General features: G+C 38.0%; 2 protein-coding genes across 6 annotated transcripts in view; one reads left to right on the plus strand and one right to left on the minus strand.

Annotated features, from left to right (window-relative positions):
- Window positions 1-10,380, plus strand: part of pkd1a (polycystic kidney disease 1a) — a 112,796-nt gene extending 102,416 nt beyond the window's left edge. For both annotated transcript variants that reach the window (XM_058776508.1, XM_058776513.1), the window contains 7 exons: window positions 1,221-1,341; window positions 1,667-1,792; window positions 2,566-2,740; window positions 2,852-3,139; window positions 4,536-4,670; window positions 5,787-6,107; window positions 6,684-10,380. In XM_058776508.1, coding sequence (XP_058632491.1) covers window positions 1,221-1,341; window positions 1,667-1,792; window positions 2,566-2,740; window positions 2,852-3,139; window positions 4,536-4,670; window positions 5,787-6,107; window positions 6,684-7,838 — 2,321 coding nt within the window. In that variant the 3' untranslated portion in view covers window positions 7,839-10,380. The remainder of the gene's footprint in view (window positions 1-1,220; window positions 1,342-1,666; window positions 1,793-2,565; window positions 2,741-2,851; window positions 3,140-4,535; window positions 4,671-5,786; window positions 6,108-6,683) is intronic.
- Window positions 10,381-13,066: 2,686 nt separating this feature from the next.
- tsc2 (TSC complex subunit 2) overlaps window positions 13,067-16,731 on the minus strand; it is a 65,331-nt gene continuing 61,666 nt past the window's right edge. For all 4 annotated transcript variants that reach the window (XM_058776526.1, XM_058776533.1, XM_058776540.1 and 1 more), the window contains 4 exons: window positions 16,720-16,731; window positions 16,541-16,632; window positions 14,892-14,990; window positions 13,067-13,862 (listed from right to left, as the gene is read on the minus strand). The exon at window positions 16,720-16,731 is cut by the window's right edge and continues 67 nt beyond it. In XM_058776526.1, the coding sequence (XP_058632509.1) occupies window positions 13,692-13,862; window positions 14,892-14,990; window positions 16,541-16,632; window positions 16,720-16,731 (374 nt within the window). In that variant the 3' untranslated portion in view covers window positions 13,067-13,691. The remainder of the gene's footprint in view (window positions 13,863-14,891; window positions 14,991-16,540; window positions 16,633-16,719) is intronic.

Consider the following 16,731-nt stretch of genomic DNA (forward strand, 5'->3'; position numbering starts at 1 on the left):
ATGGCTATTTAACAACAATTTTATTATTGTTGGAAAAAGTTTGAGGCAGAATATTGTTGTTTCAGGAAAGTGTTACGTGCAAAAAGCAGCTCATTTTCTGCTTTTATTACCTTTGTTGGTACTCCTGGATTTGTATAAAGAACGTGTGCATGATTTCACTCCTGCCATTGAGAGGTCAGCACTCGCAGATGGATGAAATGTTCTTTCATTTTCCCGAGAACAATGAGATCGACAAAGAGTGTTCATGCAGTGCTGATGTCAGACTGAGCGTTTCATTCTGACTGAAATTGATTTTTTCTCAAAGACACACACATTCATATAAGGTGGATGAGTAAGAGGTTCAAACTTTGAACAAACTTTGTTCATTTAAATTGAATTTTCACTACATTCCAGTGTTGGGGAGTAACTAGTTTATGTAACTGAATTACATAATTTAATTACAAAATAAATGTAATTGTAATCAGTTACAGTTACTGAGAAAAATGTGTAATTTAATTACAGTTAGGAAAATGTTAACTATTAGAAAGGGGTTACATCTGAATTTTTTCACACACAGACAGAGAGAGAGAGATTTGATTCATTTCTTTGCCAAATTGCATCGATTGCTCTAAAATATGAGACACCAATATTTCAGGAGTTTAGGACACATGCTTAGTCGATAACTATATTATTTCCATGTATGTGCTTTATTTTTTTAATTAACTGTTTTTTTTTCCAGGCATTGTTAGACGTCAGTGTTTCCTGTCATAGCTATGCAAAGATTTGATTTCAAAAACAGTATCATAGCTATTAATACTATTTCTTGTTATAATTTGCTAAAGTCTGATTTTGTGGTGGCCGTGCTTTAAAATTGAATTATTATAATCTTAATTCAAGTGATGAAGGATTTGAAAAGTCTGACATCAGTGTCGAGTACTACTGTAAGGTTAATCCTGCCTGCTTTAAATGTTTTAAAATGATTAACAGTTTAGAAAAATTTCGGGGGAAAAAAATAGAAATGTAAATTCAGAAAAGTAATCAAAAGTAATCAGTTACATGATTAGTTAAAGTAATTGAAATAGTTAATCTACTAATTACATTTTAGATAGGGTAATTTGTAATCTGTAACCCGTTACATTTCCAAAGTAACCTTTCCAACACTGATACATTCTTAGGAAACAAATAATAAAAGCACCAATCACTCATGAACTTTGACCCCCATCTTTCTTGCTGTCTTCCAGAATGCCCCGTCATTGGCTATTTCCCAGCAGCCTCGTGGTTTGGGTGTGTCCCGGCCAGGTGGGCGGAGTCAGCCTCAGAATTGGTGCAGAACTGGAGTATCAGTACAGCTCAGAGCAGCGGGTGAGAGTCACATGATGCATTTGTCATCTTCTTTTCGGCCAAACTGAAAATCCCAGGATTCATTAGACAGGAGTCTGTGAAACTGTTGTCATCCAAATTTGGCTTTTGATCTCTTGTTTTTTTTGTTCTGGAATACAAGGGTCAAATAAACTGGAGGCCAATCAGTGTGCGTTCAGTCTGTACAGATCTTTAGATGAATTAATCATGACCCAGGCTGATCTTGGATCATGTCTTCTGGTTCAGAGGTTGTCTTTGTTTTCTCCTGCGCTCTGGAGCCTCGTCCGCATGTCAGTGAGATTCTCATGCAGGGTTGATGTGTGTGCAGTGTGTGGCACTGGGGGCAGGTGTCTGTCTACAGCAGCGCTGGATTCGTGCAGGATCTCAGCAGGACCATGCAGGACTCCAGAGCTCTGATCAATCAACTCAACACACACCAGTGGCTCGACCCACTGTGAGTATAAACTCACACACACTCACTGATATATACAGCCAATGCATACTAATCAGTTAGTGAGGAGATGCTCAAAAAAAGACTGAAGAAGAAGAAGGAAGTTGTTTTATATTGACTCTTCATTGCACACTCATTTGCACCACACAATAGGCCTTTTAGGAAATTGATCAAATCAATTTCCTCAAATATAAGCTGTATAAATGTGGATAAATGTATAAAAAACAACAGTTGGCTTCTCAAAACTGAGCTAAACATTTATTACCATTATCAGTCATGAAATGATTACCTAATGAGAAATAACTTTAAATTTGTTCATAATTTGCTAGATTACCAAGTTATTTATTTAATATTTTCAATTAAATTATTTGATTTCATCACCAGATTGGTAAGCAAAAAATGTTATAATAGATTTTAAAATGTCTTTAATGTATAATTCTTATATTATATTGTATTATATATATATTTTTCTTTTCTTGTTTAGGCATGTCATAATTCATTGCTTTATTTTAAGATTTAAAAATGTAAAAAATGTAATTATTTTGAATATATATATTTGTTTTTATCAATCAATTAAATATTTTTTTGATTGCTAAATTTCTTTTATGTAAAACATGTTTTATTATATTACATTTATTGATTTTTTTATTATTGATTTCTCAATTAGTGCATGGCACAAATATTACGACAGTATTTTATTTTCCATTAGTCTGATTGACTGGAGGGAACGATACGGAGAACTACTGTTCTCTGATGTTTTGTGTGTTTGTGTTCAGGACCAGGGCTCTATTCGTGGAGTTTCCCCTCTATAACATCAACACCGATCTGTTGGCCGTCTTCACGTTCCTGCTGGAGTTTCCTGTATCTGAGCGTGCTCAGTTGAGTCTGGACCTCAAAACCTGCAGCCTCCACACGCTCAGTCACGGCATGGACCTGCCGCTGTTCCTCACGGTAACGTCAGCCAATCACAAAACACTTTTGAAAGCCGATCTTATTATTTCAGTTAATTTTTGCTGTCTGAAGAAAGGCAGAGGTTCATGAAGTTCTTTCTTTCTCTCACAGCTCCTCCTGCTGGTCTTCGTGATCTATTTCTCTGTACGTGAGTGCGCGGTTGCTTGGAAACAGGGGCGTGGCTATTTTCTGCGTTTGTGGAACATAGCAAGTGTTTGCAGTCTGCTGTTGGCTATTTCTGTTGCCTCGCTACACCTGAGCCGCTCTGTGCTGTCCGCCCACCAATGGGGGTCATTTCTACATCAACGGGACACTTTTACGGACTTCTTTCCTCTGGCTCAGCAGAACCAGGTTCTTACCCAACTCAGCGCGACTCTGCTCTTCCTACTGGTTCTCAAGGTGAGCAAATGGGAATCAAACCCACAACTTCAGCATTGTTAGAAACATGCTCTACAGTTGGAGCTACAGAATGCCATGCCTTAATAAATGATGTTGCAAAGTCTCTACTATCATTTTTTTCCAGTGCTTATAAATATGGAATAGTACTGTCAGATGGTGTACTAGATGAAGTTCAGTACTGATAACTAGAAAAATGAACCATTGTGCCCTTGAGCAAGGCACCTAACCTCAGGTTATTCCAGCGGGATTGTCCTGCTAATAAGTTTGTTCGGGACAGCTAAATGAATGCTACTGTTATGCAGACACACATCTGCAAAGTTATAAATTCCCACCTCAAGTTCTTCTCCTGTACACATCAGGCCAGACATCACTAAATATTTAAAGGTTCTGTATATAATATTGACAGCAATCAGTCCAGTCCAAATTCAGAATATTGGAGAGAGTTGTTTCTCCTGCCCCCTCCTACTCAAGCTCGATGCTCATGCAGGTTGCCAGATAGAGATTTTCAGATGGATGCTGAGGCTTTTTAGTTTGGGTAGAATCTGCAGTTTCTGACCCAGTTTGTTTGCTGGCTTCTATGGCTGCAGTACACAGTGTTTTCCACCAACTGGCAACCCGGTGTGTCGAAATACTACTGGGTAAATTGGCAGTGGGTGGAATCACAGAGACCAAAACAAAAAGAGGCATTCTGACAGAGAATGCACATTTCAAAGTAGAATAACTGGCTGTTGCATTGATTTTCAGCAAAACAAGTAGGCCTATGTGAATTTAGCAGTGCTCCTAAATGTCTGCAAACATATTATGGTGTTTTTTTAGGGCTGTCATGATAAATTGATGCATCGCGATTCATGGATCGATTCTGAATGCATTGCGATTCTCTCTGGAATTGATTCTGAGCTTAGTTTTTAACAGCAGATGGTGCTTTGATCTAGTTTTTAACCGCACGCTTAAATGCTCATGAAAAAGCGCGCTGAAGATAGCTTGTGCGTTCAGCTGAGTCATGTAATTTCACCTCAGCTCAGAATGCTTTTTATGATGCTTTTATCACTGTAAAAACCCTTGTAATTCGCTTCAAACTTTTCAAACTTTATGAATGATTATTTTAGGTTCAAGTGTGTGTAAGGAACAGGAAGCAAGCAGAGTTCGGCTGTTTCTAAAGCTGCTGTTAAAAACTAAGCTTAGAATGGATTCCAGAGAGAATCGTGATGCATTTGGAAAATCTCAGAATCGATGCAGAATTTCTCGATTTGCGATGCATTGATTTATTTCCTTAGCCCTAGTATTTTTATGCTTTATTACAGCCAAAAAATCTTCAATAATTCTGCAATAATTAATGACATGAAAATACAAACCAGCGAGGCATTATTTGTCATTCACTTAATTTCTCTCTTTTTAGGCATCACACCAGCTGCGTTTCATGAGAGAATGGGGGGTTTTCGGGAGAACGCTAAGGAGATCTTTCTGGGAGCTGCTGACAGTTGCAGTCACTCTACTCGTGTTCCTGTTGGCATACTCACACACCGGACACCTGGTTAGTACACACACACACTGATGCACACCATCTGCAAAATGATTTAAACCACATGGACTCATAGTTCCTTGGTAAGCACAAACCTGTCAGTGTTTTCTCTGGAAAATGAATAATGCATTTTGTCATGATTATACCGGGGACCTACGCACATCAACACATTTCCTACTAATGCAGAGGAAACAAGTATAATTACAGACATTTATTAGATGCATAAAGGATGTGAGTTCATAAAGCAGCACATCTCCTTGACGTCAGCCTATGATTTATCTGAACTGAATGTTTGTGTATTTTAACTATGTACATAACTGAGTGTACAAGGACCTTGAATCTACCTGAATTACAAATTTCCTACATAGGGAGGTAAAACTTGGCATGCTGAAGTGACCTTGTGTATTACTCAGCTGCATAAACTGGGTATTGTTATTAGTTGTTTGTTAAGCCAAGCGTCACCATTGCTGTTACTCATACCGAGGGATTTGAGCACACACAAAACTAATGTATTAAACATCAGGGCATAACTTCTTCCACACTATTTGGTCTCAGATCATGTGGCTTGTTAAGGAGAGTTGTGCTTTTAATTTTTAAAGCAGGTGCAAAATCCCATAGACCAGAATATTATAGAGATTTGGGGGTGGGCTTTTTTGACTCGGGCCAGTAAGCAACCATCACTTTAACAACCATATAACAGTGCCCTAGCAACTTCTTAACAAAACACTGGTAACCGTATTGTGGGTTCAGTTGTCTGTGCCTGTGTACTCATTTGTATACGCATGTTTATGTTTGGATCTGAACACACCACACTTCCTTCCTCCTGAATTATTAAATAAAAATTCCAAGAAATTGTAGCCTGTTTACATAAAGAAAGTGCAAAAAAAAATAAAAATAAAACGTTGACAATGGTGAAGCGGATGCAAGGGACTGTTAAATTATTTCCCTCACTCAACTAGAATATTTAATGGGCCAATTATGAGCCATTAGTGAACATTTTATCTCTTAAAAGCAGCCTGTTCTGATCAATAACTTTAACATTTATTTTCTGGATTCAGTTCAGAATAGTACTTGTTTTAAGATTTTGCTAAACGTTTTTATAAATACTATCTTTTTTTTCCCCTTTAGCTTTTCCACTCTGTCATGGAGGGCTACGGAACTGTTAGCTCTACTTGCTTGAAGTTATTAGGCTCTAATGGGCGTGGACTGTTGTCATGGCGACCGGACAGTGGCTCCTCCCCATGTGCTGCTTCCTGTTTCATCTTCTACATTAGCTTCACTCTCCTTCGACTTGTTTTGCTGTGGCTTTTGATCTCGGCGTTGCTAAGGAACTATCGTCGGGCAAGGGCGGAACTGTACCGTCCAGCCGTTGACCTGCAGGACTATGAAATGGTGGAGTTGTTCCTACGACGCCTCAAAATGTGGATGGGTCTAAGCCGTGCTAAAGAGGTCTGTGTACTGTACTTCCATAATACCCAAGATTCCCTGCCCTTTTGTCTAATGCATCCAACATAGCATGTCAAGAATTAGGTCTTATTGCATGTATCTGATATATTTATGAACTCTGCATAGGTTTACGGAATCACAAATAGATAATTCTACCTGAGGCACTTGTTTATTCACTGTTTTTTAGCCAAACTTGAATAGCTCAATAATCCACTAATCCCATTTTCCCTTCCTTGGTAGTACATTAGTAGATGATTTTAATCCAAAGCAATTTGCAGAGCACAAAAAAGATTGTGGCTAAACCTTAGGGCGAGTAATGCTGGTCAAACACTCCAAATGGTTGCTGGTCAAACACTCCAAAGAATGAGCTATGAGCTGTTACCATTGGGCACCTTACCCCAGCTTGCTCCCAGTGATTTCCTTTATAAAAGTATTCAGTAAGTTGCTTTGGATAAATGACTACTTGCTTTGATACTCTAGTATGTTGAGTCACCAGTCCTCCAGATTAAACCTTCATCCCATACATTTGCCCTTTAATTCCACCTTCTCTTGACCCATTATCCCTTTCTTCCCTGACAGTTCCGGCACAAGGTGCGGTTTGAAGGTATGGAGCTCCCTCCTTCACGTTCCTCTTCAACTAGCGACTGCAAGTCCTTGTGTCTTCCTCCTCTGGACACTCCCGAGGCTCCCCCAACTCCCGACAGCATTGACGGAGGATCTGAGGCCTCCTGGCGTCCCACATCCAGCAGCCCTTGCAGTTTGGCTGAAGCCCCAGGTCTGGGACTAGGCCTCACCTTAGGTCTTGGGGTGATAGTTGGAGGCCAAGGCTGGAAAGAGAGAGCAGAGATGGAGGCAACACTCCGCAGAATCCTCCCAGCATTCGATGCTTTGCTTCTGCAGCTGGACCGGGCAACCCAAGCCACAGAGGAACTGTATCGAACAGAGTGCCGCCTAGAGAGACTGCTGAGGAAGAGTAGAGGACGGGGCAGAGGGGTACGCCGCCACAGAAGTCTGGAGTCTGCAGGACAGAAGAGACATAGATACAAGGGGACAGACAGGAGTACACAAGTGGCAGAGAGTAGCATATCTCCCCCGAGAACTGTAATAAGTGCACCTGTGTCTGAGAGAAATCCTAATAAGAGAGATCGAAGGTCAAGAAAATCAGAGAAGTTCTCACAAATTACAAGTGCTCTTCCCACAAGCCTGAATAAGGTGGACTTGAGTCCCCAGAGGACCAATAGTCTCCAAAAGACTCAAGAAACCCCTAGTACCATGGTGGCAGATGTTGACAAGACTGAGAAAGACCCTCGCAAGGTGGACTCAGGTCCCCTCAAAGCAAGTTCACCTGAGGGGGACAGTAGTCATCCAAAAGGCCAAAAGGCTGACAAGGCTTTTCATAAAGTAAAAGGAACCTCCAACAAGGTGGACCCAAATTTCCAAAGGGATTCTGAGGTTGCTGGCTGTGCCAACAAACCCGTCCCTACCCCTGTTCCCACTCCAGAGTCTGCTTCCTCAACTGCTCCTGTTTCTGACATAACTACCCCTGTACCGATCCCTCGCTCCCATGAGTGGATTTCTCCCACCAACAGTGAGAACCTTCCTTCCAGTGTATTCCGGCACCCTGCACACACTACTACGAATCCCACCCGCAAACGCAAGCACAAACCTCCCCCACTCAAAAATAAGGTGCACCCCAACACAGACAGACCTATCTCAGGACACCCCAAACCTTGATATCACAAGGTTCCACCAGTCAGTACACAAGTACAGGCAGGAGTTTGGAATTGAGTTGTAAGGCTTAGGAACTCAAGCAATGTTAAAGCTCAAGGGTTACAAGCTTTTAATGAAGAAAGGAGGAACTGGTGACAGCAGGTTTTGTAACCAGGCCCTCAAGAAGAGCGAAAGCAATACTAGTTGCTAAAAACCAAATAACACACCATAGCCTTAAGTTCCAACTCACAAGTATTTTGATTTATAACGCCTTACTAAAAGTCTCAAGATGGAAACTGGGTGCAGGTCACCATGGTTTCTACAATCCTCAAGAAGTTCCAGTTGATGCAAGTTGCCCTTTTCCTTCCCCACTTGCAGTGACCTCAAGTCCAGCCTTTTGACCCTGGTGGTCAACTAGGTTGAAACCGACAAGAGCACACCTTGTGCTGTTGCAACAACAAAACAAACTCCTGAAAGAGACAATGAAGGACTACAACAGCACGCCTGTTGATGCAGGATGGCTAAAGCTTGATGGTATTTGTTGTACAATATTTTTAGTTATGTTTGATGAAACATTCTTTTTTTGTGTTGTTAAAGGAAGCTATCTTAAGGTCATGGGTATATGTATCACCCATTGATGCAGAATAGGCACAGCTTATTCAAAAAGGGCTCACACTGACAAACTCACACACATACAGACATAAAAACACACCCAGATTGCAGGTACATATTTGATGCCATTACATAAATATAGAGCTATGCTTCGAGGTACTTATGCATAATTCATGCTTCTTAATATAATGGCATGTTGCGAAAAATAGACACAAAAACATACCAGAAAATATATGAACTTGTACAATTTACCCACCTACACTTATACACTCACACTAACATACTTCTGAAGAGGCCATCAGGGTGCTAAACAACTAGTAATCCTCAGGATTTCAAATATATATTCTCTGACATAATTGCATGTCAGCTCCATTCAGAGGTTTCTCAGAGCAAAACGGACCAGAGGGCGAGTGAGAGAGGATGAAATTAGAAGGAAAACTGAGAAGGGATTGCATGCCAGAAAGTGTGAATTTAAAGGGAGACCAAAAATGTGGGATAATGAAATAGTAGGATATGAAATATTAGATGAAGTAAGGAAAAAGTTGAGACAGAATTAAGACAAAGGTACGTCCCTCATTCAAGCACAACTCCCAGAATTCTCTGTATGGGGATTTGTTATTCCAGCAGGTAAAAGCGATGTTCCATAAAGCATTATTATTGTTAAGTAGTTGTTATTAAGTAGTTTGTTAATGAATGAAAAACCAGCTTATGATAAATGCAAGTATGTTTGTTGCTGCCTTCTATGATGTTTTGAATCTAATTTAAAAAGCACTTTGTATTGATGTTATAATATGAATGATTGTGATGGCATTGGTGTGATTTAATTTGAATGTGTTATGGAAAATGTTTTGCAGAAGTAATAAAATAAGCTTGGTACGAACATAAGAGATAGTTACAACAGCATTACTCTCCGTATAATTTTGCCAAAGCTTGCTACTCAAGTAACAAGAAATTAACTTAAGTTTCTTTTGAACTTAGCACTTTATTTCGATGTCAAGCTTTAGTGCTTTGCCATATTTAAACTAGTATGTACTATTTCTTCACATACAACTTTCCAGAACTATTCTCTTTGAGTATTATACACAAGCTGCATCAGGATATTAATTACCATTCATTTTCATGTATTTGTTTCTACAATGTGTTGATTTTATGTCTCTTGTGAAGTCTAAATTGTTGTTTACCGTGATGATGCTCAGGGACCCTCTTTTTAAAAAACCCAAACCAGGATTTTTTTTGTTTGTTGTTTTCCGCTTTAAATTCAATATATGAGACCTTAATACATGTATTGTTTAGAGTAGTTGAGAGTGATTTGATGATTAGCTTATGCTTAAGCACTCGGAAATATCCACTACAGGGAGTTTTGATTCTGTCAAAGGTCACTTCCACTACAGTAACGTTCTTATTCAGGCCATTCCAGATGAGGTTTAGAAAGGTCGTGTTTATCTGTACATATTGGTGTGCCCTGATGTAAATATTGTATTCGAGTTTGATTGCATTGTTTTAATCTCGTTTGCCTTAACCGCACTGAGCAGAAATTTCAGTACACAAAATGGATCGTAGTATGCACAAATGATTTCACACAAATGCTTTGATAAAATAAGACCCAAAAAAGGTATGAAAGCATGGCTATTTCCAACAGAACTACACACAGCACAAGCAGTCATTTTAAAATATAATGGCTTTTTAGTAGTTCTTTGCAGGATAGTACTTTTGTCAGAAAAAAAAAAAAATCATGTCTGCCATTTCAAACCAGTCACAAGTGCCAAAACATACTTGCATGCAATATTGTAAAGTCTTAATTTTTTTTGTATTAAATGCTGAAGGTACAGTAATGTGTTGATTGCAGGTTTGACATTTTGTGTTGTATTGTGCTGTTGTACTTGTAACGTTGTAGCACTTCGCTTTACATGCTTTTGCACTTGACAAAGTCAAATAAAGTGTCTGACAGCTGAGAGTCTGTGGTTCCTGTGGGGCTTCAATTCAAGATATTGATTCACCATTCTCTTGTCTTTCAAAATCACAACTAAAAACTCGTCTCCACCCAACACTATCTTTTGACTTATGTTTAAATTAACAGACAATGTTGAGTGTAATGCATGATTAATTAATTACAGTAATTTACTAACATTTACCTTGAAAGGCAAAATAAGGGATTGCTCTTAATTTTATTTGTTGCTTCTGATGTAACTGCTTTAAATATAGTCTATAGAACAATTATATATAAAACAACAGTGGATTTAATATTGAAAGATAAAATTTATGTTTTAATATATACTCCCTTTAAATACTTTGGTCAGTTCAAGAATAATTTCTGCAGTTTTTTTATAATTTATTTCAAAGAATTAAAAGACCAGTTTCATATCTATCCTTGTTTATTTAGAAAGCAATTAGTAATGCAATATTTTTTAGAGAGAGCAATTAGTACAGTAATCGAATTACACTGTTGAAGATGTAATTAGTGGCTAGCAATGAATTACTTTTAGAGTAACTTGCCCACCACAGCTTTGCTGAAAATACATTCACTTTAAAAAATAAAATAAATAAAAATACAGAATTTTCCTTTTTTTTTTTTACATATGATAAAAATATTAAAAACAATTGAAAATATTACTTATTTTAATGGCATAATATCATATCGCCTGCATACATTCTTTTATGATAATTGTGAAGATTTTAAAAATTCGAACTAAATGAAATCCCGCGCGGCGGAAGGATACCTCTCCTCAAGCACGCGTGCACAGTGGAGCAGCAGCGCGGTTGGACTCATTCGACTTGTCCGCAACCGTTCATGGATGTGAATAAAACAATAAGCTGGTAAAATGCATATTTTCTTAACAATTGCTTCTGGCATGTGGAGCTTTATGCTTTGTCCGTCGTTGTTTAGAGTCGCTATTAAACTTATCTTTAATATGTGTTTTTGAACTTGGGCGCGGACCGTTAATTTCCTGACCAGACGACGATAGCGGAAAATATCGAATGGTGACGGTTAACGATGAATTTCTTACCTTTACAGTCAGAAAAGTCCACTCAGAAAAAAATAGATGCAGTCCCAGCATATAATGAGGACGCGCTATGCTAGAGCCGTTAACGCCCGTTATTTGACCAGATCACGTGCTGCGTTCGTCCAATCTATGACCCTGACACCGCAAACCCTTTTCACAGACCGCGATGACGCGTTTTAACGGTCATCAGCATACCAAAACCCAGTTTTTTATATTTTCATTAAAAAAAAATTGTGTGTACATTTTCATAGTTCTTTTGTAATATGTATTGTAAAATAATATTTAACACTGCCCTTTTAACGGAAATTGCCTGATACAAACTTGCAATTCTGACTTTTTTTTTCTCAGAATCTGAATCAGAATGAGAAAAAATTCAGAATTGCAAGATGTAAACTCGCAATTGCGATAAAAAAAAAAAAGTCGGAATTGTGAGAAGTCGAAATTCCCTTTTTTTTTTCTAATTCAGTGGCAGAAACAGGCTTTTATAATACAGCGTATACAGGAGTGAAGGTAAATTTTTACATCGTTTTCTCTACTGACTGCCGTTATTAGTCTCGCTCTCATTTTTCCTCGATTAGAAAGCCGTGAAAACACTATTGTGGAGTTTTTCTGTTGCTATATGAGCAAATGGGAACTCAAAACTATATCTTATGTAGTCTCTTATGTAACCCAACTGACCTTTTTCACATTTCTGGGTTTCCCGGCAGCAAGTTAACTCCGGGTAATGAGCAGTGTTAAACATGAAATAAGCCAGGGTTAACTATTTCAAGTGTGAGAAGCCCTAGATGTATCGGAGTTGAGTTTTGACTTTTAGAAAGGTGCTATATATACCGTATTGTCCCGAATATAAGACGACCCTGATTATAAGACGACCCCCCTTTTTCCAGATGTACCTGTTGGAAAAAGGCTTTTTGAAAACCAAATCTTGTTTTTTTTTGTTTTTTTTTTCTCTCTCTCTCTGTAAAACATTTATTCTTAAATTATTTTCATATTGCATATTTTTCCAATTATAATTTTTGTTTTGAAAGTATGGTAAATACTGGTAAAATGTACCAACAATGACATTGGAAAATTTTGATATACCATTGAAATAACAGGTAGCCCATCTGAATTATATAACAATTAGGCTATCCAACTCATAGTAGCCTACCAAAATGTTATTATCAGTAGACGTGAAATCTTATTGTAGTCTTCAAATCTGGGTACTGTCTTATGTTTTAAAATCACTTACAGAGGAAGTTTGGTCCCATCAGGCTAACATGACAGTCACGATCATGCTGCTGTAAGCTTTTCTTTTTCATTTGTTTTCACTCGCGATCTTTACAACACACATTACATTACATATTTCATGGCACACTCGTTTTATGCGTTTTTGGCGCCACCTATTGTTGTGGGTGTATTATTGACATGTCAAAGTCTAGACCCTGAATATAAGACGAACGCGTTTTTTCAGATGTATTTCCAAGGAAAAAACATCGTCTTATATTCGGGTCAATACGGTATTATATATATAATCTAACTCAATATTGCCCTTACCAAGTTCATTTGCACAATACACATGCATACACAAGATTTAGACAGTAAATGATGACAGAAGTACAGAGGTTTTACTCAAGAGTGAAAGTAGACTCTGAAATGTGCAAATACTGCTGTTGTTCAGTGTTTTATTTGGTAGCGAAGCGCACACATGCACACACTTCTGATGCGGTTTTACCCTATTAGCTGTTGTTCTGCGAATCTGTTGTTCTATTAGAAACTCGTTAGATAAGCAATAACCATCACACACAAAGAAAACAACAGGAACCAAGCAAAACGTTTGGACGGTTAATATCATAGACCATTTTCATATATTCAGAGAAAAACAAGAGAAAATGAGCGTGTGAACAAGTTTGCTCTAGAGAAAGAAACGTGTGGATGAAGATGGGTAGAGACAGGAAAGCGTGTTAACCGTGTGCGTGTGCAATTTAGTCGTACTGCTAAAAACGACTGCTGATAATGCCAGTGCATGCGTTTACATCCATCTTTCAGCAGTCGGAGCCGCGCATTGTGAAATTCATTCATACAGTCACAGCGTTGAGTGAAGCTGTGTCCCGGCTGAGTGGATCTCTTACTTCCTGTGGCACGTTGGGTGGTTTTAAAGGTGATCACATCTTACTAACACCAAACCTCACTGCGCTCCGCCTTCAGGAGTGGATTCATTTTCTGGACTGATGGGAACGCAGCGTCACTCGGTCTCAGTTAAAAATACATCACTGGTCTCTCGCTAAACAAAGTCTGTGAAATCGTCGACAGTGGACACCAGCCTCTTCCTCGGGCCGGTGTCCGGGTTCGAAGCAGAGCCGGAGGGCTGGTGGGCGGGTTTATTCTGCATGGGGGCGTGGCTTTGGGTCAGAGAGATTGCGTGAGTGGGGCGCGACTGAATTTCCTCCTGAGCCTGTTGATGGAGAAAACATCCACCGTGTAATATATATTTCATCCAGCATATAGAGACACTACCAAACAAAACTTTGGGGTTATGTTTTTTTTCAATAGTAAAAAATTATATTGTTAGAAATATTGTTATATCACTTTTTATCAATTGAACACATCCTTGCTGAATAAGTATTCATTTCTATAAAAAAACAAAAAAACAAAAAAAAACTACCGTTTAAAAGTTGGGGGTCACTACATTTTTTACTTAGTGTATATTGTTACAAATGATTTCTATTTTAAATAAATGCTGTTCTTTTTAACTTTTTATTCACCAAAGAATCCTGAAAAAAAGTATCACAGCTTCCAAAAAATATTAAGCAGCACACCTGTTTTCAACAATGATAATAAATCAGCATATCAGAGTGATTTCTGAAGGATCATGTGACACTGAAGACTGGAGTAATGATGCTGAAAATTCAGCTTTGCATCACTGGAATAAATTATATTTTAAAGATTATAAACATAGAAAACTTTAAATTGCAATAATATTTCACAATATTTCACAATTTTTTTTCTGTATTTTTGATCAAATAAATTCAGCCTTGATGAGCAGAAAACATTTTAAAAAACTGATCCCAAACTTCTGAATGGCAGCATATTCACATTCAAAAGTTACATATAGATATAGATTAGTGCCATCAAACGATTAATCGCATCCAAAATAAAAGTTTGCATAATGTGTATACTGTGTGTATATTTATTATCCATATATAAATACACACACATACAGCATATATTTTGAAAATATTTACATGTATATATTTATTTTCATATAAGTTATATTATATATAAATATATTTAATATATAAATGTAACATTTTTCTTAAATATATACATGAATGTGTAATAAATATACACAGTACACACACATATATTATGTAAACAAAAACTTTTATTTTGGATGCGATTAATCATTTGACAGCACTAATATAGATAGAAATATAGAAACATATATATATATATATATATATATGAATATGAGCTTTTGTACCCGTGTCCTGATCCTCTTGATGTGTCTCAATCTCGCCAGCCATTTTGAAGCGTAGGCATCTGATGGGTTTGCTCTACACTGATGCACCAGCGATGCCATCTATACAAGACAAGAAAGCAGATAAAACACTCATTAAAAAGCTTCAAATGCAATGTGAACATTTGAAATTACTGTTTAAAGAACGAAAACAGAAGCTGTGACCACCTTCTGAATTTTCAAGCAAAATGAACAAGAAAAAACGTGTAGCGTTGGACCAGATTTTATCAGTCAGTTGTTGATTGGACTGTGAAAGGTGAGTGCCGTATACTGGAACACACTTTCATCTAGGATAGCAACATGGTGCCAGGATTGCACATAAATTCCCAAACTAAAGTACTTTCTGTCTCGTAAAGTTCCCCTGTAACCATGGAAACAAGAAGTTAATAATCCACCCCAAAATAGTCCTGGGTGAAACCCAAGTTCTGCGTTTATCCTCCCCTGACCTGCCTGCCATTTTGTGGCATGTGTTGCTAATTGGAGCTGGAGGCAGTGGGCCGCGCTCACCAGAAGCCTGCAGTGATTTGGAGGGTCTCAGAGGAAAGCGTGGGTGTGTGACTCACACCAAACAGCCTTATTACAACTCTCCACTTATCACAGTAGGTGGGAAGAGAACTACCCCAGACAAAAAAGCTAATTTATGCTAAACAGACTGCGTGGTTAGAGCATGTATGCTACAATCACTTTTCTGTTTTACGGAAACGGTCTTTATTAGTGCTTTATGTTAAGGCAAACATCGGTATTACTGCGCTCGCTCTGCATCCTTTCCACATATATAACACCTCAGATTATGACATATGATTTGCAACTAAACAAAACGGCTACTTTGGAGTAAAAATCAGGGATGTAAAAAGTTCTCAAAAAAAAAAAAAAAAAAATCACACTTAAGTGAAAGCAATGTGACATTTTGCTCAATTAAAAGTCCAAGCCAAAAACATACTTGAGTGAAAGTAAAAAGTACAACTTTAAATTGCGCTTAAGTATTAAAAAATTTGAATTAACTTAGCAAACATTTCTGGTTTTAGCATTTTAAATCTTTTTCTCAATGTTAAGTGAATGAATTGCATACGATGTCAGACAGGCCTTTTTTTGCAGGGGAAAAACAAAGGTGCAGAGGTCAAAAACACCTTGAAGCTTGTTTCCACCGTGGAATAAAAAAATCTAATAAAAACTTAATTGAGATAAAAAGTTGCAGTTGCCTTTTTATTTATGCAATTATGACTTTTTCCTCACAATTCTGAGTTCGTAGCTCTCAATTCTGACTTACTTCTTAATTCTGGCTTTTTTCTCTGGCTATAAACTTTTTTTTTTTTTATAGGCAGAGAAAAAACCCCTCAGAACTCAGATAAAAAAAAGACAGAATTGTGAGATATAAACTCAGAATTCCCAGGGGGAAAAAGCTCAAAATTGTTGGGGGGGAAAAAAATCCAAAAATAAAAGAAAAATCAGAATTGTGAGATGTAAACTCTGAATCGCAAGATATGAACTCACACTTCTGGGTAAAACGTCCAAATTTTGAAATATAAATTTGCGCCCCACTCACAGATGAATTTTTTATTCTGTGTCAGAATTAGGCTTCAGAAGAAAAAGAGACAAAAGACAAGGGGTCTCACATTGGCGTGGAGTGCCATCTGTCTCACGAGCAGCGGTAGATTGCGGTCAGAAACGATCTTTGCCACACTGGTGTCGACCAAACCCTCCAGATCTGAGAGAGGAGGAGGAGTTACAGCGTTACTGAGCACACACACACACACACACACACACATATCTGAATCAAAGCGGCTTGTTTCACCTTTCCGGCACT

Source organism: Onychostoma macrolepis, chromosome 01 (genome assembly GCF_012432095.1).
Source record: "Onychostoma macrolepis isolate SWU-2019 chromosome 01, ASM1243209v1, whole genome shotgun sequence".
NCBI classification, from domain to species: domain Eukaryota; kingdom Metazoa; phylum Chordata; class Actinopteri; order Cypriniformes; family Cyprinidae; genus Onychostoma; species Onychostoma macrolepis.